This window comes from Garra rufa, chromosome 5 (genome assembly GCF_049309525.1).
Source record: "Garra rufa chromosome 5, GarRuf1.0, whole genome shotgun sequence".
Taxonomy (NCBI): Eukaryota; Metazoa; Chordata; class Actinopteri; order Cypriniformes; family Cyprinidae; genus Garra; species Garra rufa.
The window spans coordinates 18,477,169-18,503,496 of NC_133365.1; the positions used below are offsets into that span (position 1 = coordinate 18,477,169).

Here is a 26,328-nt window from a genome sequence, read left to right on the forward strand (position 1 = left end):
AGAGAGTGAAGGGGTGCGGAGGGTCAGCTGGCCGCCTGCACAGGGAAATGGAAATAGCTCCCGGTCCACCTCCAATGAATAGCAATTTCAAAGAGATGTGTGCTTTCCCTCTGCCACATCTCCTCCTCTCATTATTGAGACTTACACTTGGAAATGACTTACAGGATGATGAAAGTGTTTGTGTGAGTACACTGGGGTCCAGAAGTCTGAGAGCGCAAGTAAAATTTCGCATTTTACTTGTATTTATTTATTTTTTTGCTAAATTTAGCATTTTCTTGCTCTACGTTGCTGTCAAAACATTGCTTTGTTTGTTAGCATAGGCTCAACCAATGGCATGAGTTTGGGGCGAGGCTGTCTGTTTTTTTTTTTTTTCGACCAATGGCAGACTGGGGGCGTGTTCAGGAAACCTATTCGAACACACTCAGTACACAATTCTATTTAGTGATGCTTTTGGCACAGAAATAATGTAGAATCATCCAAGATGTTAATGTCTTTCTTTCTTTAGTCAAAATTAAGGTTTTTGAGGAAAACATTCCAGGATTTTTTTCCATATAGTGAACTTCAGTGGGAGGTAACAGGTTGAAAGTTTAAATTGCGGTTTCAATGCAGCTTCAAAGGGCTCTACACGATCCCAGCTGAGGAATAAAGGTCTCATCTAGCGAAGCGATCTGTCATTTTCTAAAAAGTGTAAAATTTATAGGTGAGAAGTTTACATCCCCCTTTCTGAATCTGCAAAATGTAAATTATTTGACCAAAATAAGAGAGATCATACCAAATGCATGTTATTTTTATTTAGTACTGACCTGAATAACATATTTCACATAAAAGATGTTTTTAAAAATAGCCCTGTTCAAAAGTTCACGTCCTAAACAGTTAAACTGCCCGCTGTTCTTCAGAACAGTTCCCACAAAAGCATTTTTGTATATTTGAACCCTTTGAACTTTTGGGTAAACTGAACTTATTTTCTCTTCTGGGAAACATGTTAAGTATCTTCTGTAGCCTCTGAAGGGCAGTACTAAACGAAAAAATATGATATTTAGATAAAATCAGAAAGATGTACACATCTTCATTCTGTTCAAAAGTTTTCACCCTTTGGCTCTTAATGCATCGTTTATCCTTCTGGATCATTAATGAGCGTTTGAACCTTCTGAACACAGTATTAAGAATCAAGGGGATGTGAACTTTTGAACAGCGTCAATTTTGCAGATTCTGAAACGGGGGGTGTAAACTTTTGACCTTAACTGTGTACTTTTTAACCACAAATGCTCGTCTTGCGCCAGCTTGACCTCACGCATTACGTAATTGTGTTGGAAAGGTCACACGTGACGTAGGCGGAAGTACTGACCCAATGTTTGCAAAGAAAGTCAAACACCCTTTACGAAAAAAAAGGTAAAATAAAAGATGTCGGATGATTTTGAAGTTGAAGGAGAAAATGAGATGGAGTTTTTCACCCTACCCTACTTTTGTAGTTAAAAAGTATATACATTTATAATTTTTTTTTGACAAATTGCTTTGCTAGATAAGACTCCTGTTCTGTGGCTGGAATCGTGTAGAGAAATGAAACTGCAATTTGGACCTTCAACCCTTTGATCCCCATTGAAGGCCACTATATGGAGAGAAATCCTGGAATGTTCTCCTCAAAAACCATAATTTCTTTTCGACTGAAAAAAGAAAGACATGAACATCTTGCATGACATGGGGGTGTCATGACAATTTTTGTTTGCTGACAATGTAGCCACCCTCAGGCCATCCAAGATTGGAAAAAAAGTCTGAAAAAATTAGCATTTAGCGGATCACTTGCTCACCAATGGATCTTCTGCATTATAAATTATGGACTAAGGCTATTTTGGCATTCATTTATGGACTGGAGATGTGTGAATTACTTGTGGATTATTGTGATGTTTTTATCAGCTATTTGGACTCTCGTTCTGACGGCACCCAATCACTGCAGAGGAAGCATTGCTGAGAAAGTGATGTAATGCTGCTGCATTTATCGAAAACTCAACCCATCTTCATCTTGGATATGGTCAATATGGGTCACATCATTGTGTGTTTAGGGAGGTTAATATGAAGCATACTTCCATATATTTGTGTTTACAAGAGCAACTTATTTAAAAGTACTTATTTATCTGTTCTGAGTTACTGCAAAAGCTTTTGATCATCAATGAGAGATCAAAAGAAGCATTGGAAATGGAGTGCTAGAGGTTGAGCACCTCTCCTTTTGTGTTGTTTTGTGCATTCTACATCAATAAAAGAGAGGGAAAGAGAGACGCAACAAAGAATTTAAGCAAAAAGGCAAAAACAAAGGCAAGAACAGCTTTAGAAAAAGTGGTTTTGATATATTGCAGCGTCATGGAAGCGTAATTAAACAATATTTCTGTGCTTTGGTGGAGCCCCTCAGCATATGCCGTATGTCACTTCGCTTCATCATTGACAAGCACACCAGCCTCAGCAAATAAACCACAGCAGGGCCGGCAAATAAAGATTTATTAGACTTTTATATATTTATACCTTTCTCGTGCTTTTATTCCACCCTTTTAAATATATTTACATTGAAAACAAAAACTATATACTGTATATAAGACCATATCTTTTGCATTGAGGATATTGTTTCTATTTTGCTGTGAGATAATACTGGGCATTAATTGTTGTTTTTCAGTTGTTAAACTTGCAAGTTGTCACGTATTGGTCGTCTTGTCATCATGAACTCTTGCACCACACTTCTGGACTGCAATCCCCACAAGCCACTGCACCAATCACTGCACACATCTGCTCCTCGTTTTCCACTGAACTGATTGCTGCACACACCTGTTTCACATTTACCCACATGCATATAAGCCACAGACACACACACTTCCGGCGCAAAGTCTTATTGTTCCTCATGGTCGTAATTCTGAGTGTTTCTTCCTGTGTTTGTTTTCCCGTGTGTTTGATTCCTGGACTCCCTCCCGTGTTTGATGCTCGCTGCCAGCCCCGACCTTCTGCCTGTGTTTTGACTACTCTCTGGATTATCCTCGTTGTTATTGTTTGCTGGTGTTTGACCCTGTCTGTTTGACCACGTCTTCGAATAAAATGCTGCAAATGGATCCGCACGTCTCAGTCTGACTCCTTGTGACAGAAGACTTCGCCGCTACAAGGATCCAGCAGTGAGTATGGTGTCATCCGGTTCCAGCACAAACCCCACTGTACAGATCATGCGTCTAAAGCAGGGTGAGCGGACTATTGAGGATTATGCTAAGGACTTTATTGAATTGGCAAATCTGTCTTCTATGGATGATCACTGCCTGATGATTTTCTTCCGTGGAGGACTCTTAGAGCCATTGGCTTCCCTCATGCCCATGTTTGAACCTGGCTGGACTTTACAAATGTTCATTGACATATCTCTGCAAATGAGTGGCTCTCCTTTTACTGTGGGAATTCTAGAAGAGGACAACAATGTTCCCACAGTAAACTCCAGCTCAGAGCCACTACGCAAGATGTCTGCCAGCCCTGAGCCACCGCACAAGATGTCTGCTGGTCCAGAGCCTGTTCAAAAGATGGACGCCCTTCTAGAGTCTGTTCACAAGATGGCCTCCCTTCTAGAGTCTGTTCGCAAAATGGCTGCCCTTCCAGAGTCTGCTCTCAAGATGGTCACCCTTCCAGAGCCATTGCACAAGATGGCTGCCCTCCCAGACTCTCCGCTGGTCCCGACCGGCCTTCCAGAGCCTCCGCTGGTCCCGCCCGGCCTTCCAGAGCCTCCGCTGGTCCCGCCCGGCCTTCCAGAGCCTCCGCTGGTCCCGCCCGGCCTTCCAGGGCCCCCGCTGGTTCAGCCCGGTCTTCCAGAGTCTCCGCTGGTCCCGCCCGGCCTTCCAGAGTCTCCGCTGGTCCCGCCCGGCCTTCCAGAGTCTCCGCTGGTCCCGCCCGGCCTTCCAGAGTCTCCGCTGGTCCCGCCCGGCCTTCCAGAGTCTCCGCTGGTTCCGCCCAGCCTTCCAGAGCCTCCGCTGGTTCCGCCCAGCCTTCCAGAGCCTCCGCTGGTTCAGCCCAGTCTTCCAGAGCCTCCGCTGGTTCCATCCAGTCATCCTGAGATTCCTGTCTGCCCGGTTCTGGTCATGGAGGCCATGCATGGACTGTGTGGGTTCCCACCCACCCCCCCTGCTGCTCCAGTCCCGCCACCTCTGTCTCCTGACAGTCCCTCTGCTCACCCACATCCCACCTTCGGTGCAGAGGACTTGCCGTGGGACTGCCAGTCTCCATCGGTGTCCAGACTGAAGGATCCCTCACCATCACCTCCAGTCTCAGTGTCCTGGACTCCACCTCGGCCCTCCGACCCTGCGGCTCCACCCCGGCTCTGTGCTCCCTCGTCTCCGTTGTCGGCCGTCGGCCCACCAGCTTCTCCGGGCTCCATCGTCTCTCCGGCTCCGCCCCGGTCAGTCATCGCCCCACCTTCGCCTCTGGACTCTACTCCTCCGGCTGCGCCTCGTCACTCCGCCCTGCTGGCTCTGTGGACCTCCTCCCTCCCGTGGGCACAGCCTCGATCCTCTGTCACTCCGGCTCCGCTGCGTACCTCCGGACCTCCATCTCCGCCGGGGTCGCCAGAGCCTTGGGTTCCGCCTTGGCCCTCCGGATCATCTGTGTCGCCCAGGACCATCGACTCTCCGGTTCCGCCTCGGGCTCCACCGGCTCCACCTCCGTCGGTCGGCCCCATGGAGGAGCCAACCCTTCCGCCACCATGGCTTCTCCCTCCGTTGGCTCCGCCTCAGTCCATAGCTCCATTACCCCCACATGGACCTGGCCCTCCATCCCTCCCCCTGTTCCGCCTCCGCTCCACCACCCTCCGAGTTTCATTAGGTGGTTAGAGCGTCTGGAAGCCGCTCCTTGGGGAGGGGCTCTGTCACGTATTGGTCGTCTTGTCATCATGAACTCTTGCACCACACTTCTGGACTGCAATCCCCACAAGCCACTGCACCAATCACTGCATACATCTGCTCCTCGTTTTCCACTGAACTGATTGCTGCACACACCTGTTTCACATTTACCCACATGCATGTAAGCCACAGACACACACACTTCCGGCGCGAAGTCTTATTGTTCTTCATGGTCGTAATTCTGAGTGTTTCTTCCCGTGTTTGTTTTCCCGTGTGTTTGATTCCTGGACTCCCTCCCGTGTTTGATGCTCGCTGCCAGCCCCGACCTTCTGCCTGTGTTTTGACTACTCTCTGGATTATCCTCGTTGTTATTGTTTGCTGGTGTTTGACCCTGTCTGTTTGACCACGTCTTCGAATAAAATGCTGCAAATGGATCCGCACGTCTCAGTCTGACTCCTTGTGACACAAGTATATTATATTGGCTATTATAGCAGAGTCATATAAGTTTTGGGCTAAATCTGCAGGACAGATACTGTAGGTGACCCATTTCCCTCATGTCTGTTCAGTAAATGTGTGTGTGTGGGTGCGTATTGGCTTCAAAGCAGGTTCATAGTGTAGAACAGATAAGCGCGGCATGTCCTTGTATTTAGACTGTCTTTTTCTCTTTTTTCCTTCATTGTATTGTCTATATCTGTTGTGTTTGTGCATATGTGGTTTAGATGTAGTTTGCAAAGACAAAATTCCTACTAACTCTGAACTAAATCTAAAGATCTGAGCTAAATATGAGGATAGATTAAGTTCTATTAAGTAAATATATAGAGACAGTAAAGATATTCATACTAAATAAATAAAAAGCTGTTCTTTTAAACTTACTGTTCATCAAGAATCTTGACAAAAATGTGTCAAACATTTTCTAAAATATTAAAGGATTTGTTCACTTCCAAAATAAAAATTTCCTGATACATTCCTCACCTCCATGTCATCCAAGATGTTATGTGTCTGTCTGTCTTCAGTCGAAAAGAAATTAAGTTTTTTGAGGAAAACATTCCAGGATTTTTCTCCATATAGTGGACTTCAATGGGGATCAGTGGATTTAAGGTACAAACTGCAGTTTCAATGCAGCTTCAAAGGACTCTACACAATCCCAACCAAGGAATAAGGGTCTTACCAAGTAAAACAATTGGTCATTTTCTAAAAAAACAAAAGTTGATATACTTTTTAACCACTTATCTTGCACTAGCTCTGCGATGCGCATGTGTTGGATTTTTTTTTAGAAAATGACCAATTGTTTCGCTAGATAAGACCCTTACTCCTCATCTGAGATCTTGTAGAGCCCTTTGAAGCTGCACTGAGACTGCAATTTGGACCTTCAACCCATTGGGTCCCATTGACGTCTACTATAAGTAGAAAAATCCTGGAATGTTTTCCTCAAAAACCTTAATTTCTTTTTGACTGAAGAAAGGAAGACTTGAACATCTTGGATGACATAGGGGTGAGTAGTGGTAGCAGTAATCATGCTGAGATAGTGATCTTTAGCTGATTAAGCTTGTTACGACAAGCTAGACCGACATTGTGAGCATCTTTCTCTCTCTCTTCCTTCAAATGTAACTCAATCCAGCCCTGTGCTCCTCCCAGCACTAACCAAATCACAACATCCCACTCCTACTGTTAATTCATTTTGACCAGAGACAGAAGTTGTGTGGTTTGCAAGGAACAGAGATGCAGAGCAGCTGTAATGAAGCCATCACACAGGGACTGAGAGGACTCCTGGATGGCCTGACTCAATCTGGGTGGCGTTCGCTGCTGTCTAATTAACTCTAAATGCATTAGGGAGCAGTTAGACTGCCTGCCAACAGCTCAGAGACAGGCCTCTAAATCAGCCCGTTGTTGGATATAGTGCGAGTCACCAAGAGAATTATGAGTAATAAAGTTTGGCTAACCATTTATTTGTCTGGTCATGAGTTGTAGCTGTTCATGAATGCATAGGATGACAGTGGAGATTCATTTGGAAAAAGGTCTGATACTAATCCACACACCTGTGAAGAATATTAAGATGCTTTGATGTTTCAGCAAACAATGTCAAACAACTCTGAACAGAGAGCTACATTTCACTTTTTTGAAAAAACAATTGATTTTTTTTCTGCAGATACAGATTTGTTAACTGTTCAAGTAAAATACAGTAACCTGATGATAACAGTGATAATTGTTCATGAGTCCCTAGTTTGTCCTTCAGTTCCCACAAAATCCCACAACAATCCTTCAGGTCCCACAAAATCTTTGGTTTTTCAGCATTTTTATGATTTTGAGATCCATCTTTTCACACTGTGGGCAACTGAGGGACTCATATGCAACTATTACAGAAGGTTCAAACGCTCAGCCATTCTCCTGCATTAAGAGCCAGGCGTGAAAACTTTTGAACAAAATGAAGATGTGTACATTTTTCTTTATTTTGCCTAAATGACATGTTTATTTCATTTTGAACTGCCCTTTAGAAGCTACAGAAGATACTGACATGTATCCCGGAGGACAAAATAAGTTACATTTACCCTAATCTTCAAATTCAAAACGTTTTCACCCCCGGGTCTTTATGCATTTTGTTACCTTCTAAAGTATCAGCGAGCAGTGGAACCCCCCTTAATAGTTGCATATGAGTCCCTCAGTTGTCCTCAGTGTGAAAAGATGGATCTCAAAATCATACATTCTTTGTTAGAAATGGTATAAATACAGGAAAATGCTAAAAAAAAAAAAAACAGAATTTGTGGGACCTGAAGGGTTTTTGAAAGCTGTAATTAATTCGGGTAACAACACAGTATTAAGAATCAAGAGTATGTCAATTGTAAACAGGGTAATTTTTATAAATTCAGCTCTTTTTTTCTCATGTGGACTGAATGTAAACATCTTTTATGTGAAATATCTTATTTAAGTCAGTACTAAATAAAAAATATGCATTTTGTATGATTCTTCTTTTTTTGTAAAATATTTAACATTTTGCAGATTCTGCAAGGTGTATGTAAACTTTTGACCTCAGCTGTAAATATTATAATGTTGGGTTGTTTCATTTTATTTTAATGCTTGTTTTGTCTCATTTTAAATCACTGAAGTCATCTTGAGGCTGAGGACCCCTCTTTATTGTTAAACGAATTGTGATGCAATGGGAGAAAAAGTGATGAAATGAGAAAAATGTGGAAAAAGTTCAGGGAATTCAAACTCGCATCTGCCACATCTCAACAAGAGTGCTGCACCATCTTTCAGGCCTGCTCTCTGATGTGCACTGCATATCTTAACTGAATTTACTCTTCATCTGAAGGTTTAACAGTTTGTGCTGTAATTTGTAAAGAATTCAGAGGCTCAAAGAGAGCACAGCGCTGGCCGCAGTGTTGCTCGATAATTAAGTATCATTAGAGTCTCAGTCACTACGCTAGAGCTGTATTTACAGAGACAGGGCTGTGGGTGTGAAGACAGCCCATTTCTGCTCATCTGTTTACTCTATATATGTGTGAGTGTGTGTGTGTGTGTTGGAGAAATTGAGCTTCAGAAGGCGTTTGCACTGTTTGTACAGCCTCATTACTCATGAGGCTCTCAGATCATATATGGTGAGAGTAAAGAGAGAAGTCTGTAGTTACTATAATCTCAAGTGCAGCTTTAAACTTAGAGCAAGTTTGAGAAGTCGTTTAATGTTCAGCGCAAGGGTTTCACATCACTTCTATCTTATCGTCCACAGAACTCAGATTTTCATAAAAATTGAACATATTCCTGTCTTTTTTGTTTATTCAATATAGACTAATTTGATAAAATTAGTTGTTGGCTAAAAAGAGTTTAGTACTTCATTTTTAAATATTTAACACACAACTTTCCCCACAGAATTTTCCCCTCAATATATATATAGTATAAGTATAAAATATAAATGAAGTTTGCTGATTCCTTCTAGGCCTACCATCTAAATTATTTACTTAAAAGTTTGGAGAGAAAATAGTGAACTATACAAAAATAAAACAAAAATGCAGTGAGGTAAAAAGTTATTTGATACTGTGCTGATTTACTGTAGTATGTTTGCCCACTGACATAGAAATGACCAGTCTATAATTTTAATGGTAGGTTTATTTTAAGAGTGAGAGACAAAAATAAATCCAGAAAAACACATTTCAAAAAAGTTATAAATTGATTCACATTTTAATGAGTGAAATAAGTATTTGACCCCTTTGCAAAACATGACTTGACAAGGTTTCTGCCTCCCAGGTGTCTTTTATACAGGTAGCAAGCTGAGATTAGAAGCACTCTCTTGAGGATTAAATATTTTTTCCCCTCACTGTATTTCTAAATATGAATAATGTATAAATATTACTGCTACTGATCAGTTAAAAAGTAATGAATTGATTACTTAAATTTCTATAATTATAGATTAATACATTAATCACACAAAACAAAATTTATGTGGAAACCATATAAAGCAGCCTGATCTCATGACGAAAACATAGCTGTGGGAACTTTTACGCAAGTTCGCGAAATACGTCCCGCCATGTACATTTCGTAACATATTCGATATGAAATATCCACTGAGTGGCACTAAAAGAGTGTTTATTCCTTGAAACAGATGGACGTACATATGGTACGTTTTTAGTGGCGCTAAAATTTTAATGCTCCGTGTTGTTTTAAAATAACGTACCATCTGCACTACACCTAAACCTATCCGATAGTATGAACAAAAGCAAATGTGACATAAAAACACAATCGCATGCCGTTTTAGCTTGTTTTTCAATCTCTCATCTTTCAGCTCTTTTATTTTTTTCACAGGATTTGTACCCAAGGATTCCGCATTCTAAATCCAATTCTTTGCCATCTGAGTTACCGAGCAAGCTTGTTATGTCCGGAAAGTGAAACATATGGAGTTGTAATCATTAATATGAACGAAAACGATTAGAAGTGCTCACTGTCTTACCATATCTAGGGTTCATTTCTGTTGGAAACTGCAGCGATAAGTACTTATTGGTATGTATTTCGCATCTTGCAAAAAAGTTCCCACAGGTACATTTTCATCATGAGATCAAGTAGAGATAAAGGCAGTATTTAAAATCTTTGAAATTTTATGTGTTAATATCTGGGGATTAGGGTATAATTGAATCATATATTGTCAAGAAAGTCAATAGATTTTTGGAACATTAGCACTAGCTAAGGAAGTGAACAAATAGATGCTATAAACTGCATTCTTCATTGTGTTATAGCAAACACCAAATATTAATCACAGAAACCTTTTGTCAAACTCTATTAAAGGGATTGTTCACCCAAAAATGAAAATGTTATTAATTGCTCACCCTCATGTCATTCCAAACCTGTAAGACTTTCATTCATCTTCAGAAAACAAATTAAGATATTTTTGATGAAATCCGAGAGTTTTTTGACCCTGCATAGACAGCAACGCAACATGTTCAAATGGCCCAGAAAGGTAGTAAGGACGTTGTTAAAAAAAAACTATCCCTTGAAATGTTTGGATTGAATAATACTTAAAACAATGACACTAATGGATAAAGTACCTCCATGTCATTGCAACTGGCCAATCACACTATCAACCAGATAATATCCACTTAAAAATATATAATTCACAATTACTGTAACAATACAAATTTACTGAATGTGGAAACTTCCATGTAGCCGTCACATAAATTCCCTGATATTGCTCCAAAATCAGCACAGCAAATGCAGATTTAAATAATGCTTTCAATACATGTAATAAATGAAAAACCATCTCAAAATTTCTGTGAACAAGTTTATGCATTTATTCATTTTAATTATGCTTTTTAATTGAATTCAGAGTTAACATTTCCTCAGTCTCAGTTGCAATTCAGTCACGAACAGCGGGTCCACATACTTTTTGTGCAGTTCACCCTCAGTTCTCACGTATCTCCCATTGTCCCCAAAGAGATCCGTATAGTGCTATCATTCAAAGTGATGGTGACACTGACCTCATCACGTCCAATGAACATGTCATAATGAATGGCTGCGCTGGAAACTCTCTGCTGTGGTCTGAGTGAGCAGATTCAGAATCGAGCCCTGTGAGACGTGTGCCACGAGAGGCGCAGGTTAGAATGTTATTACACTATTCACTGAATCTCATCATCAAATCATTTGTCACCAAAGCACATATTGCCAGTGGATTACAGCAGCGGCCGCAGGTCGCGTGTATGTGTGGTTAGTCAACCCTGCCAAGCAAGAAATGAGCTTCTGTGGCACTGTATTGCTTTAAGATTGAGGAAGGGAATAGGGCAGATAACATATGCCATATAACCTCTAACCTCCCCACACCAAACACAGCGGTCATACAGGAGACTAAGAAAATGTTTAAATTAAAGAGAAAATAGAAGCATGATAGACAGAATAGTTGCATGATATATCCAGCTTTGAAGGTTGGAGAAGGACAGGTGTTGGCTGCATAGCAAATGTCATGTGTCTCACTGTGGCTACAACACTCGCACTTGCAAAAATCAATCACTGGACAAAGATTAAAGGGATAGAGCATCCAAAAATGAAAATTCTGTTATGATTTACTCTCTCTCATGCTGTTCCAACTTGTATGCTGATTTTTGGCCACATTCGCACAGCAGCAGTCAAATGTGATAAGACTCTTTTATGGATGTCGCCGTCTTTGATATTACTTTAGTCACTGTCTCTATGGTTGAATAAGCTGATAGTCACAAACAGAATACAGGCTTGACTATAATTGATTACAAGCTGCTGTGTGAACAGGACATTTCGAGACTCACGCCTGTTGTTGTCAGTTTCAAAAACTGATAGTGTGTGAATGTAGCCAAAATATGGATATTTTTCCTACATAAACACATCGATTCACACTTTTTATTATGAATGGATGCACTTTATTGGACTTGTTTTGACCTGTTGAAGAGAAACAACACCCGCCTATTGCCATGATATGGTTTGAAAGATACAGGATAATTTTTAATATAATTATGATTCGTCTGAAAGAAGGAAGTCATACCGGTATATACCTAGTATGCCTTAAAGGAGTAGTTCACTTTCAGAACAAAAATGTACAGATAATGTACTCACCCCCTTGTCATCCAAGATGTTCATGTCTTTCTTTCTTCAGTCGTAAGGAAATTATGTTTTTTGAGTAAAACATTTAAGGATTTCTCTCCATATAATGGACTTTTATGGTGCCCCTGAGTTTGAACTTCCAAAATACAGCTTCAAAGGGCTCTAAACGATCACAGCCAAGGAAAGAAGGGTCTTATCTAGCAAAACGATGGGTTATTTTCTAAAACCTCAAATGCTCGTCTTGTGTAGCTCGGCAAGACGAGCGTTTGAGATTAAAAAGTATATAAGTTGTAAATGTTTTTAGAAAATAACCAATCGGACCCTTCTTTCCTTGGCTGTGATCGTTTAGAGCCATTTGAAGCTGCATTTTGGAAGTTCAAACTCGGGGGCACCATAGAAGTCCATTATATGGAGAGAAATCCTGAAATGTTTTACTCAAAAAAACAAAATTTCCTTACAACTGAAGAAAGAAAGACATGAACATCTTGGATGACAAGGGGGTGAGTACATTATCTGTAAATTTTTGTTCTGAAAGTGAACTACTCCTTCAAGGGTGAGTAAATAATTGGCTAATTTTCATTTTTAGGTGAACTAACCCTTTAAATTTTGGCTCTGAAGATGAACAAAGGTCTTACGGGTTTGGAGTGACATGAGGGTGAGTATATAATGAAAGAATTAAATTTTTTGGGTGAACTATCCCTTTAAAGCAAACTGAGTCTGTTAGCTTTATGTACTCGTTGACCCTGAATCTAAATTTAGCGACTTTCAAGTAGCTACGTTATACGTAATTTGTGAATCAAAGCCACATGTGAAAACAAATTGCCAAAATACCATCAAGTCCACTTAGTAACACTGTGCAATTTGAGACTCAAGTTGATGTGGACTTTGAAGTGTCACACAGCAGTGTGCCATTCCTTACTCACTCTCACACACACACAAACACACACACACAAACACAGGCTCAAGCCTTTATCTGATCCAGACTGCAATTGGCCCTGAGCTTCACAAGCCTCTGCAGCGAAGCCCTTGTTGATTTGACCCCCTTTAATTAAACTCCATACAGTTGTGCTATCTGTATGTGTGTCTTTCATTGAAGATTGCCTTCGAAATTAAATTTTATTAAATACCTTGTTGAGTCTCATTGAATGCCCTGTCATCTGAGTGTAAACATCCACTGATAGCAGTTATTTCCCTCAGCCGGAGAAGCCGCGTTTGACTGCGTCTTTGTGTGGATACAGTCAAAGATAGAGAAGGACATTATGAAGTCATTAGCAGAGCAGCTTTGAGATGTCAGGCCTCCGCTGATAAACACAGGCCAATGTAGAGCACAGCTGGATCTGAGGCCATTAAACTGAAGGAAAAGCACTGTTCTTAGTGTGGTAGCAGTGATGAGAGGGGCTTCTGGGTCTTTTTGTGTGGAGAGGCTGAAGAGGGATAATAGATAGATGAATTAAGATGTTTTTTCCCTTGGGCAAAAATATCCATTAAGCCATTAACCCGTTATGCAGTATTTCGATAGTACTGAGGGTTTCCATGTGATGTTTGCAATGATTAAACTAATCTTGGATGCTGATTGGTCAAAACAGTCAGTCATTCTAAAATACTTAATATAGAAACACCTGTTCACCATGTCACTGCACAGCACCAGTTGCATGAGAATAATAAATAATTTAATATTGTAATATTGTGAAATATTTTACAATGTAAAACATCTGTTTTCTGTGGAATATATTACTTTCTTGTAACATGCAATGTTGAAAACAGCTTAATATTTTTATGGAAACTCATGGATTCCTTCAGGTTCAAAATAATAGAATTTATTTTTGAAATAGAAATCTTTTGTAACATATGTCTTTAAAGAAATAGTTCACTTTCATTAAAAATTTACAGATAATGTACTCACCCCCTTGTCATCCAAGATGCCATGTCTTTCTTTCTTCAGTCATAAAGAAATGCTGTTTTTTGAGGAAAACATTTCAGGATTTCTCTCCATATAATGGACTTCTATGGTGCCCCCGAGTTTGAACTTCCAAAATGCAGTTTAAATGCAGCTTCAAAGGGCTCTAAATGATCCCAGCCGAGAAAGGAAGGGTCTTATCTAGCAAAACAATGGTTATTTTCTAAAAACATTTACATCTTATGGATGACAAGGGGGTGAGTACATTATCTGTAAATTTTTGTTCTGGAAGTGAACTACTCCTTTAATGTCACTTTTGGTCAGTTTAGTACATCCTTGTTTAATAAAATTAATTTCTTAAAAAAAAAAATCTGAGTAACCCCAAAGTTTTAAATGGTAGTGTATGTGTAACATTATTTCATAACATTTTACTTAAAATGCATTTCCTCAATATGTTTATTATAGTATTTTCTACAGTTTCTAATAGTTAGGCATTGCTTTAATTGTTATGACCATAATTCAATCAAATTAAAGACGCGTGTACTCTGCCAGCATAGTAATGGATCCTGATTTAATAGATATTTGACAGCTAATGATTTTAACACATCTGTTCTGCCTTGGGCAGTGAGCACTGATACTGTCTGAGAAAATGGATCGCCCAGAAACTCTCCTAATGGTTTTCCTCCGTCACTGTACACCCCCCGCCCCCCCACATTCAGGGACTGTCAGTCATCATTCAATGAATTTTGATTTCAGACATACACGGGCTGATGGTTTTGTGTAAATTTGATATTTCCATGGCAAAATTGGAAACAGTATTGTGGGCCTTTATTCTAGTAATGCTCAGTTCAGCAGAGACACAGCTCTCTATTGCCACCCTGAGCATTGTTGTTGCTACTACAAGCATTAGTGAAGTTTTGTCAGAAGATTTTGGACCCTTTTCACTTTTCTGGGGTTCTAAGAAATGTTAGTCATAGGTGGGTATACTATAGTGGTGAACAGAAACAACGACAAAACTACAATAAGGTGTCATTTGTTAACATTAGTTAATGTATTAACTAACCTGAACGTACAATGAACAATCCATTACAATATTTATTAATCTTTGTTAATAGTAGTTAATAAAAATACAGTCGTTCATTGTTTGTTCATGTTAGTCCATAGTGCATTAACTAATGTTAATAAACACAAATTTTTGATTTTATTAATGCAGTAGTAAATGCTGAAACGAACATTAACTATTTAATTAATAAATGCTGTAGAAGTATTGTTCATTCTTAGCTAATGTTAACTAATGTAGTTAACTCATGTTAATTCTTGAGCCTTATTGTAAAGTGTTACCGAAACAACAAATTAAATGTTTGTTCCCAGCTGCTCCAAAAGTAAAGGGGAAAAAATGACACTGTTTCTATAAATTTACAAAAAAAGGAAATTAATTGAGATTTATTTATGATCATCAGAAGAGAGACAAATGTGGAAAAGTGTCATCAGAGTCTGTAAAAAGGGTCTATTATGGGAAAAACTGTTCTGTTTACAACCAAATTTAAAAAAAGGCAACATTTTACAAACATTTAAATGTAGATATTCATATAATATATCATTTTTATTAAGTAAAACTTATTTGTCCCCCCAGCATTTTGTGGGCCTTTTAATTTTAACTAATTTATGTATGTTTAATGTATTAATTCATTTATTTTTTTAAATTATTTTAAACCACTTAGTTAATCACATTTTTAAAATTATGTCCTGTGGGGTCCACAGTATATCATTTGATGCGATTAATACGTTTTTCATATATAATAAGATTATACCTACACTGCCGTTCAAAAGTTTAGGGATCAAGTTTTTTTTTGGTTTTTTTTATGGAGTCTCTTATGCTCATCAAGGCTGTATTTATTTGATTAAAAATACAGAAAAAAAAACGTAATATTGTGAAATATTATTGCAATTTGTAATAATGATTTCCTATTTTAATATACTTTAAAATATAATTTATTTCTGTGACGCAGCGCTGAATTTTCATCAGCCATTACTCCAGTCTTCAGTGATCCATACTTCACATGATCCTTTAGAAATCATTCTAATATGCTGATTTATTACTTTTATTATCAATGTTGGAAACAGTTGTGCTGTTTATTATTATTTTTTAAACCTGTGGTACTTTTTTCTTTGAATTTTTTGATGAATAAAAAGTAAAAAGGAACAGCATTATATTCAAAATACAAATATTTTCTAGTCTTTGCTATCACTTCTTATCCATTTAACACATCCTTGTTGAATAGAGTATTAAGTAAAGAATTTCAATTCCATTATGTACAAAATTGAAATGTGTTAAGATACCATAAAATTGTATTTTATGTGCACTTCCAATGACAAGTTTTGATACACATGGTACAATTCAAAGCTAACACTTAGCCATGTTTTGTTGTTGTCCTACGGTGTTATTTACACCTAAATGTCCACTGTTTACTCATCTCAAATGCACCCATAATTAATTTGCTTCTTCTCTTGTCTCTCTACTTTAGTGGTCATCATGGCATCCGGTTTACTGGTTTACCCCTTCGGTCTCAACTCTAGCCTGGTGAAGTCTTTCTGCGGAGACTCCGACATCTACTACGCCGGAGAGTGCCAGATAGGATGGGGCTACATGCTGGCTATCGTAGGTGTCATGCTCACCCTCTTCCTGCCCTTTTTCGCTAAGTACGCCCCCAAGGAGCATCTGTCACCCACCCCACTGCCCACACTTTTATAAAGCACTAAAGACCACCTCCTACAATATCCAACTATAAAGTGATCAATTTGAGGTCGGACAGACTGTAAAGTCTCAGCATCATTTGCAGTGGTTGCTAATAATGATGTCAGGAAGATGCTGCCGCTCTGGAGCAGAACTCAAGACCCTTCATCCCCTCGATTCTCATTGCTTCTTTTTTTTTTGGATGTGCTAGTGTCTTCCTTAATTCGGCAAAGTCTCTTGTTTCATCATAGTCAACCTGCCAGGTGAAAAACTCATTTGAAAAGGATTACATGGATTTTGGTCTTTCCCTACTTTTAATTTATTTTCAAGCTTTGTTCTTAATTGAAGACATCTAAGGACTAACTACTGAAAATAACGGATAACGGACCATGGAGCAAATTAGTATTTTTGAAATTTTGTTTGCAAGGATCAAAACCAAAAATAGCAAACTACAAGAAAATTGAGTAACAATTTCCAATATTTTACTGAGACTTGACAGCATGCAATGAAAGGATAACAAAAATAAACAGTAGGCCCTTTTTAAACAGACTTCTTCTAATGGATCCAGCAGGTTTAAAGGAACAGTTTCATCGGGAGAAACTGAACTCAAACTCAATAAATCTGACAGTTTCTAGCACCTATTCAAGGACCTACACTGTGGCTTAAGTAAACTGAAACTTCCTACAAATTTGAAATCACAGGAATCAGTATTTTCTTCATTTTCTTTCTCATAACCCCGTATGGGCCGTCAAGGAACTTTATTTACAATACGGACCAGGCCATTGCTTCAAACTGCCATGGATGGACCACAAGCATGGACTTTATGTGAAAGTGAAATGATCCCACAAGTGAAAGCATTTGTTTTCCCAAACTGAGTGAACAGGATATGTTGTGAAGTCTCCTTTTGCGTTCTTTACAGTAACACCTACTAGTACTGAATTATTCAGGATTACATAAATCAGGAGCAAGGCTGTTCTTAGTTAAAGTTGGGCTTAGTTAACACTAAGACACTACGTTCTGGAAAATACCAACTTCTAACCAACTTGTGCCTTTTGACCATTGCTAAGACTTAAGTACCTTTCATCAGGTAATTTACTTCTGAAACATTTTGTAAATGCTTTCTTGTTGGATTAACATTGTGATTATGTCTCCATCTTTATTGATGATTAGTTTTAGCTGATAAGTTTGTAATGTTGGCACTTCTTGCCAAGCTGATGGCCTGTTTTGTTTTGAAGGGGTTGCAGAAGTGTACAAAACGATGAAAGCTAAATTAGCAAGTCATTGAACGAGACAGGACAACCGATTCGGTCCTGATTTGTCATGACAGATTTATGTATTTCTTTGGGAAATTTGCTGTAACGATCAAATTAAGCTAATGTGCTAATGCATTTACTCTTGGCACAGCAATACGGTGAAGCTAAAGCTTCTACTTGGATCATTCCATATTGCACTTGGCTCACTTTTGCTGTTGTGTTGATTCATTTGTGTGTTGTGTGTTCGGACCGGCTAAAAACATTGGCACTCAACTGCCCTCTTTCGTAGATTTACCACCAAATTCTATTGATATAGATGTGCTGAGAGCGAAAAACAAACCCATTCCTCCCTAAGATGTGTGTGCTTATAACTGTTAAGGGTCACTAAAGCTCAGAGGACAGAGCACAACTTTCAAAATGGCATGAGATGTCAAATATATCAGGCCCTTTAAATGTGTTTATGCAGGAGTACACACTGGCGTCCTCCGATTGCCTTGACGGTGATGGTGACTTGCATTTTTGAGTTCTGTTTATGATCATGTATGTAAAGTCTGACCACTGGTAGATCTTAGATCTTGTAGATTAGTGCTGTGGGTTTACCACTGTGATGTTTTGGTTGTAAATAATTCTGTAACATGGCATCCTGATGGTTGGTTCCCTTTTGAAAGCTATATTTTGCGATGTTACCTCATCATTGTGTTTGTTTAACCTTTGAAATCCTTAACAAATTGCTGTTATGTGTTTCTTCTTTGTAATAAAGCATTTCATAAACTTAGCAAATCGATGTCTTTTGAATGAAGACACCAAAAAAAAAAAGTTTGGGAATGGAATACAATTTCTTTTTTTATGCACCAGTTAACAGTATAATGTGAAAATATGAACTCAAATATGATGCATTGAAATTTGATTAAATAAATAAATATATTGCCACAAATTTAAATAAACTAAGTATGCACAGTTGCCTAGGAAATACATTTATATGCATATAAATTATAACTACAATATTTTAAATACATCTCAATTATAATTTAAAATTAAATATTTAAATATAAACGCATATTCATTAAAATAAATCAAAAAATATAAATGCATCTAATCTGCAAAGTGAATCAAATATAAAGCTGCTTTACATTCGCTGACCATTATAGGTCATTTCCTAACTACTTCACAACTAAACCAAAACCAATCCTAACTTCAGTAAAAGTCTGTGCTAGTTTAATTTCCCCCCTGTTACTCACTCGATCCACATCACATTTCACTGAGAGCCAGCACCACATTTCTCATCTCTGCATCTGACGCTCTCACAGCCTCCAGGGCATTCCTTTGCTCTGACAGTGAAGCAGCTCGGACTGACACACAAGTCATCATGTCCTTTTGCTTGTTGTAGTTTCCAACACAGCGATGCACCTGACCTCTGATCAGTCTGGGCAGTGTCTGATCCTAAAGAACAAATACACAATGACTTGAAAATAAAAGTGTATGGTGTCTCTATCACTGCCAATATCATCACATGACAGTGTGCAGTCATAACGGTTAATCTTTTTAGGAAAACAGAAAATGTGCAATGGGAGATACATAGGTGTAAATCATAACCCAAAGAGAGTATCTTGTTTCTTTAATTGTTTCTTCAGATTCGTATCTGTAATGTCATCTCTAATACAAACCAACTACTTCCATATTTTAAAAAACATTTGTGTTTTTTGGGAAATTACTGCCACCTACAGTAATACTCCGGTATGACCACAAGTGGTATAGACACTTTTATGATTCTTTTTTTCCTCATTTTTGGAGCTTGAAAGCAATTTTTACTATTAATTAACATTTTATGGAAGAGAGCGATGTGAAAATTCAGACTCTTAATTTCCTGATAAACACTTGTCCTCAGTGTGAAAACATTCCAGGATTTTCCCCCATATAGCGGACTTCAATGGGGATCAACATGTTTGAAGGCCCGAACTGCAGTTTCAATACAGCTTCAAATGGCTCTATACGATCCCAGCTGAGGAATAAGGCTCTTATCTTGCGAAACTATTGCAATTTAAAAAAAAAAAATTAAAATTAGATACTTTTTAACCACAAATGCTCATCTTGTACTAGTTCTTTGTCCAAGACTCACATTGAAAAAGTCATGCGTGGTTCATTCTTCATCTGTGTACTCCCGTTCAGAAAGGTAGGATAGAGCTTAAAACTCCATCTTGTTTTCTCCTCCAGCTTCAAAATCATCTGACATTGTTGTTTTAACTTTTTTTGTAAAGGGCGCTTGACTTTCTTTGCACGTTGCTTTGTAAACACTGGGTCATCACTTTCGTCTACATCACGTGTGACCTTTCTAACGTGACTACGTAATGCAGTCGAGATGTAGTCTTGCAAGACAAGCATTTGTGGTTTAAAAGTATATACTTTTTTAATGGAAATAATAGAAAATAGAATTTAAAAAAAAAGACAGATCGTTTTGCTAGACAAGATCGTTATTCCTTGGCTGGGATCGTGTGGAGCCCTTTGAAGCTGCATTGAAACTGCAATTTAGACCTTCAACCCGTTGACCACCATTGAGGTCCACTATATGGAGAAAAATCCTGGAATGTTTTCCTCAAAAGCCTTCATTTCTTAACTAAACAAAGAAGGCATGAACATCTTGGATGACATAGGGGTGAGTAAATTATCAGGCATTTTTTTATTCTTGAAGTGAACTAATCATTTAAGATTTTTTAATGTTTTTAATGTTTAATGCTTATGAAAGAAGTCTTATGCCCAACAAGGCTGCATTTATTTGATCAAAAATACAGTAAAATCTGTAATATTATATAAAAATATTATTGCAATTTAAAATAACCATTTTCTATTTTGTTCTATTTTAAAATGTAACTTATTCCTGTGATAGAAAAGCTAAATTTTTTAGCACCCATTACTCCAGTCTTCTGTGTCACATGATACTTCAGAAATCATTCTAATATGATGAATTGCTTTTATTTTTATTACTGCTTAATATTTTAGTGGAAACTGTAATACATTTTTTTCAGGATTCTTTGATGACTAGAAAGAAGTTTGATGACTAAAAACAGCATTTTTTTAACATTATAAACATTACATTTTAGTGTCACTTTTATACAATTTATTTGCGTCCTTACTAACCCCAAACTTTGAAACCAATATTCTCAGACTCACATTTTCATAGTAAAGGCACTGGACCATCTCTTTACCATCTCTCATGAGAAATTTCTTTGCTCCATGTTCTCCAATTGTAACTGCAGAGTCCAGTGTAGCTGTGCAGGGAGACAGAACTGTTAGACAGAGACTCAGATCAAGAGAACTGCATGTGTGTGATAGTCTTCTCACCAAACATCTCAAACAGCATTGGTACTCTGTTTCTGTACTGGCTCCAGTGTTTCATGCCTTCAATAACAGCGGTAATAACAAGCAGTGATGTCTCACGGGGAGGCTTCTATCCAGCAGGGGAGAGAGAGTAAATCAGAAATGTTAGCTGAACAAATAAAACAACATTTTATACTGAGAGGCAGAAAATATTTGAAAAATCGGGCAGGTTTGCAGCATTGCAGGAAAGTGGAATAGACTGTGTATTTTGGATTTTTTAATATGTTGAATGTGAACGCCACTTTATACTTGTAACACACACCTGCTGATGAGGGGTGGTCCAGACACTTGAGGTGTCCATCTTTTCTTTTGGCCACATTCCACTGGATGATTGTTCAACACGTCTGAAGTTCCACTTTCCTCTATCATTTTGAGCACCAGGGCCCTGAGTGCTTCCTGCTGCAGGGGTACACTGCTGGGGACCGTATGGCAGTCTGGGAGAATTTGTCGGCCTGCTAAATGACTGTTGATTCTGGATGCTGTTGGACCATCTGGGCTGGCCGAGTGATACTGAGCCGCTCTTTGGAAAGCCACCATGCAACTGGGACCCAACTGCTGGCATCGAATCCTGTCTTGCTGGAGGCCTCTGTTGCCCTGTCTGTGACCTAGAGGTAAAATGGTGACAAATACAAAATATTATGTCACAAATGTTTTTCAGTGTAACTAAAAATCTGCGTAATGCGGTAATAACTTCTAAACAAGCTGTATTTTATCAAACTTCAAAATATTATTCAATGCACGCTTGACTATTGAGATAACATGCATTACCTAACTTTAACTAACAATGAGCAATACATTTGTTACAGTATTTGTTAATGTTAGTTAAAAAATACACTTGTTCATTGTTAGCTCATGTTAGCTCAAGTCAGATAATATTAAGTTATTAAAAATTTATGTATTGGAGTATGCTGAAATGAACATGAACTAAGATTAACAAATGATTTACAATTATGTTTCATTGTTAGTTCATGTTAATGTAGATAAAGACAGTTCACCCAAAAAGTAAATTTTCTGAAGGCTATGTTTCAAGAATTGCGTCTGACCAAAATACAAGTCCATAATTCATAATAATGCTTTCTCCAGTGAAAAAGCCAAAAAAATCCACCAACATTTTGTTTAGAACTGTTTTGGAGCATTATCACTTGCTTTTTGCTTCACAATGGACTTGAGTCGTGTGGATTACTTGTGAATTATTGTCATGTTTTTATCAGCTATTTAGATTTCATTCTGACAGCACCCTTTCACTGCAGAGACCCACTGGTGAGCAAGTAATGCAATGACAAATTTCTCCAAATTTTGGATGCCCTGAGGATTTTACCAAATTTCCAATATTTCCTTTCAAATGTTACCTGAGGTTACTTAAATGTTATACACAGTTGAAGTCAAAAGTTTACATACACCTTGCAGAATCTGCAAAATGTTAATTATTTTATCAAAATAAGAGGGATCATACAAAATGCATGTTTTTTTTTTATTTAGTACTGACCTGAATAAGATACTTCACATAAAAAAAGTTTAAATATAGTCCACAAGAGAAAATAATAGTTGATATATTATAGTTGTTCATGAGTTCCTTGTTTGTCCTTAACATTTAAATTGCTCTGTTCTTCAGAAAATTATTTGATTTTTCAGCGTTTTTGTGTATTTGAACTCTTTCCACCAATGACTGTATGATTTTGAGATCCATCTTTTCACACTGAGGACAACTGAGGGACTCATATGCAACTATTACAGGAGGTTCAAACACTCACTGATGCTTCAGAAAGAAACACAATGCATTAAGAGCCGGGGGGTGAAAACTTTTTGAATTTGAAGATCAGGGTAAATTTAACTTATCTAGTTAACTTATCTTCTGTAGCTTCTGAAGGGCAGCACTAAATGAAAAGTTCAAAAGTTTACACCCCTGGCTCTTAATGCATCGTGTTACCTTCAAAATCATACAGTCATTATTTGAAAAGGGTTCAAATACACAAAAATGCTGATAAACCACAGAATTTGAAGGACCTGAAGAATTTTTCTTAAGAACAGCGAGCAGTTTAACTGCCATACAAACAAGGGACTTATAAACAACTATCACAAAAAAAATATATTAAAAAAACAGCTGTGGATTATTCAGGTAACAACACAGTATTAAGAATTAAACTTTTGAGGCCATCTTTATAAATTCAACTATTTTTTCTCTTGTGTACTATATGTAAATGTCTTTTATGTAAAATACATTTTTCTGGTCAGTACTAAATAAAAGTCTCTCTTATTTTGGTGAAATAATTAACATTTTGCAGATTCTGCAAGGTGTATGTAAACTTTTGACCTCAACTGTAAGTGATTCTTAAGGCTCAGGTCAGAAAGAAATAGCTCCTTTACAGTTTTTTACACTGTACCAAACTTATTTGGATATTTTTAGCTATATGCCTGCTTTACATTTTTAATTTGTTCTAAAATGCAGTCCTGCATTTATAAATAAATAACGCACAGATTTGGATACAACAGCTTCAAGACCTGTCTGATATGCAGTCATTATTTCTTAGCATCAGTTGAGTACCAGACATTGGCAGGTTTTTTTGGGTGAGGTAAAGGTGCATATCCTCGTCCTGCCACACCAGATGAAGGAGTAGATCTCAGGCTGGCTTGCTGTGATGAAAGATAGGTTCGCTGGTTCCACTGACCACTCTGACCTAAAGCTAAAGAGAAACTTAAGAGTTATATTTGAAAAGAACACAATAAAAAAAAAAAAAAAAAGAAATTAGCCTACATACCGTTCAAACTTTGTTAAAAGTGTTATTCAAATAAATTATATGATCTGTAAATATAATCCATGATCTGTCTACTGGCTGTTTTCAGTATACTGTATTTAAAAATAACTAAATATATACACTACCAGTCAAAAGTTTTTTTTAATGATTTTTAAAGAAGTATCTTCTGCTCACCAAGCCTGCATTTATTTAATCCAACGTACAGCAAAAAAGCATAAATGTGAAATATTTGTATTATTTAAAATAGCTGTTTTCTATATGAATATATTTTAAAATATTATTTATTCCTGTGATTTCAAAGCTGAATTTTTAGCATCATAACTCACACTATCCTTCAGAAGTAATTCTAATATTCTGATTTGCTGCTCAAAAAAAAAACATTTATTATTATTATATTGAAAACAGCTAGGAAGAATTTATTTACGTTTCTTTGATTAATAGAAAGTTCAGAAGAACAGCATTTATCTGAAATAGAAACCTTTTGTAACATTATAAATCTCTTTTGACCAATTTAAAGCATCCTTGCTAAATAAAAGTATACATTTTTTTAATTCCTTTAAAAAATTATACTGACTCCAAGCTTTTGAATGGTATAGTGTACAATGTTACAAAAGCTTTTAATTTCAGATAAATGATGATCTTTCGATTCATCAAAGAATCTTGAGAAAGATTGTGTTAGCTGTTTTCAACGTAATAATAATAATAAATATTTTATGAGACAGAAAAGCATCATGTGAACACTGAAGACTGGAGTAGTGGTGCTGAAAATTCACCTTTGATCACAGGTATATTTAAATAGAAAGAAAATATATTCAAATAGAAATCAGTTATTTTAAATTTGCTGTATAGTCTTGCTAAATTTGCATCAAATAAATGTAGGCTTGGTAACCAGAAGAGACTTCTTTAAAAACATAAAAAAAAACCTTACTGTCTATAAACTTTTGACTGGTAGTGTACAAAAATAAGAAATTAAAGTTACGCGACAACTAATTTCAGTGTGTTATAGTTAGTGAATATCTGACATCTGAACACTGTAGCATAAAATGCAGTGATAAAACATACTGGGAAGAGCAGTGGAGGAGGTGGTTTGTGTCTCATTGTAGTGGCTGGTAGTGAAGAGCTCACTCTCTGAGGGATTAGATGTCAAAGGCAGCCTGTTCCTCTTCCTTTGATTAAACAGAGGCACGGAGAGACAGCCTGCAGAAAGACAAAACTCTGCTTTGATTTCAGACTCAAGCAACCTGAATAACACTTCTAACTGCAGCAAAGCGTTGTATTAGCACATAAGCAGTTCAATTATTTTTGACTGATTAGGCAAATTTATGTACAAGGAGCATTCTGAAAATAATAAATATACTAAACTGCAAATTAGCTAGATTATTTTGATGGTAGATGGCAGATTTTGACAATGCTAAATTACCTGCAGTTGGTCTCTGGTTTTCATTCCTCCACATCTTGACAAATCACACACACTGCCTGAGAGGTTTAACAGTATTATTGTGTAAAAGTGAAACAATTCATTGTCAAATTATGCATTTCCAATAATTCACTTTTATATGTATATCAGTTATCAGTTGCATTAGGTCTGGTTTCCCATGAAGATCTAACGTTAACGTTATTCAGTGTTTGTGTCGACTCCATGAAAATGAATGTGCTTTTCTGTCTATTTTTTGTTCTCATTCTCTCAACTCAGCACAAAACTATAAGTATTGCTGAAATATTGAGTAAAACGCTTCTATAATGATTTCGTATGTAAGACTCAAGCTGGGGTTTTTTTAAGATTTGCTAAACTGCTCTTGCTAATAGTAAAAGGTCATTCATGTAAGAATCAAACTGTGCTTACCAGTACGAAATGATGCCAGTGATGTGGAAAGATGTAAATAAGAAGACCTTATTTGTAGTTTGAGTCGTGTATGTGGTTTAACTTTATATTAATTCTTTAGTGTCACAACATTTCTGTTTATTGCGACGAATTCGTTTTGGCGCCAGTCCTGATGTGGCGCGCTCCGAAGTGAACTCCGAGTCATACTCGCGAATCGGTTCTTTCGAACAGTTCGTTTTAAAGAACCCGAATTAAAAACTAATTCAGCGGTCTTTTCCGTACCGCATGTGACCCTGAACCACAAAACAACCAGTCAAAAGGGTCTATTTTTTTTTGATTTACACATCTTTTGGAAGCTGAATAAATAACCTTTCCATTGATGTATGGTTAGGATAGGACAATATTTGGTCAAGATACAACTATTTGAAAATATGAAATCTGAGGGTGTAAAAAATCTAAATATTGGGAAAAGTTGTCTAAATTAAGTTCTTAGCAATGCATATTATTTATCAAATTTGATATATTTACAGTTGGAAAATTACAAAATATCTTCATGGAACTGGAACATGATCTTTACTTATCCTAATGACTTTTTAGATAAAAGAA

General features: G+C 37.5%; 2 protein-coding genes across 2 annotated transcripts in view; one reads left to right on the plus strand and one right to left on the minus strand.

Moving 5' to 3' along the window:
• The window catches only part of LOC141335698 (LHFPL tetraspan subfamily member 7 protein), a 210,578-nt gene extending 192,023 nt beyond the window's left edge, over nucleotides 1-18,555 (plus strand). Inside the window, exon 3 of the mRNA XM_073841231.1 lies at nucleotides 16,314-18,555. Coding sequence (XP_073697332.1) covers nucleotides 16,314-16,540 — 227 coding nt within the window. The 3' untranslated portion in view covers nucleotides 16,541-18,555. The remainder of the gene's footprint in view (nucleotides 1-16,313) is intronic.
• A 468-nt stretch (nucleotides 18,556-19,023) lies between these two features.
• spata22 (spermatogenesis associated 22) lies at nucleotides 19,024-25,354 on the minus strand. Its single transcript, XM_073839623.1, has 7 exons — nucleotides 25,321-25,354; nucleotides 25,026-25,097; nucleotides 23,690-23,828; nucleotides 21,410-21,752; nucleotides 21,112-21,217; nucleotides 20,941-21,038; nucleotides 19,024-19,215 (listed from the first exon to the last, which is right to left on the minus strand). The coding sequence occupies exons 1-7, from the start codon at nucleotides 25,352-25,354 to the stop codon at nucleotides 19,024-19,026; spliced, it is 984 nt and encodes a 327-aa protein (XP_073695724.1).
• Nucleotides 25,355-26,328: the final 974 nt, after the last annotated feature.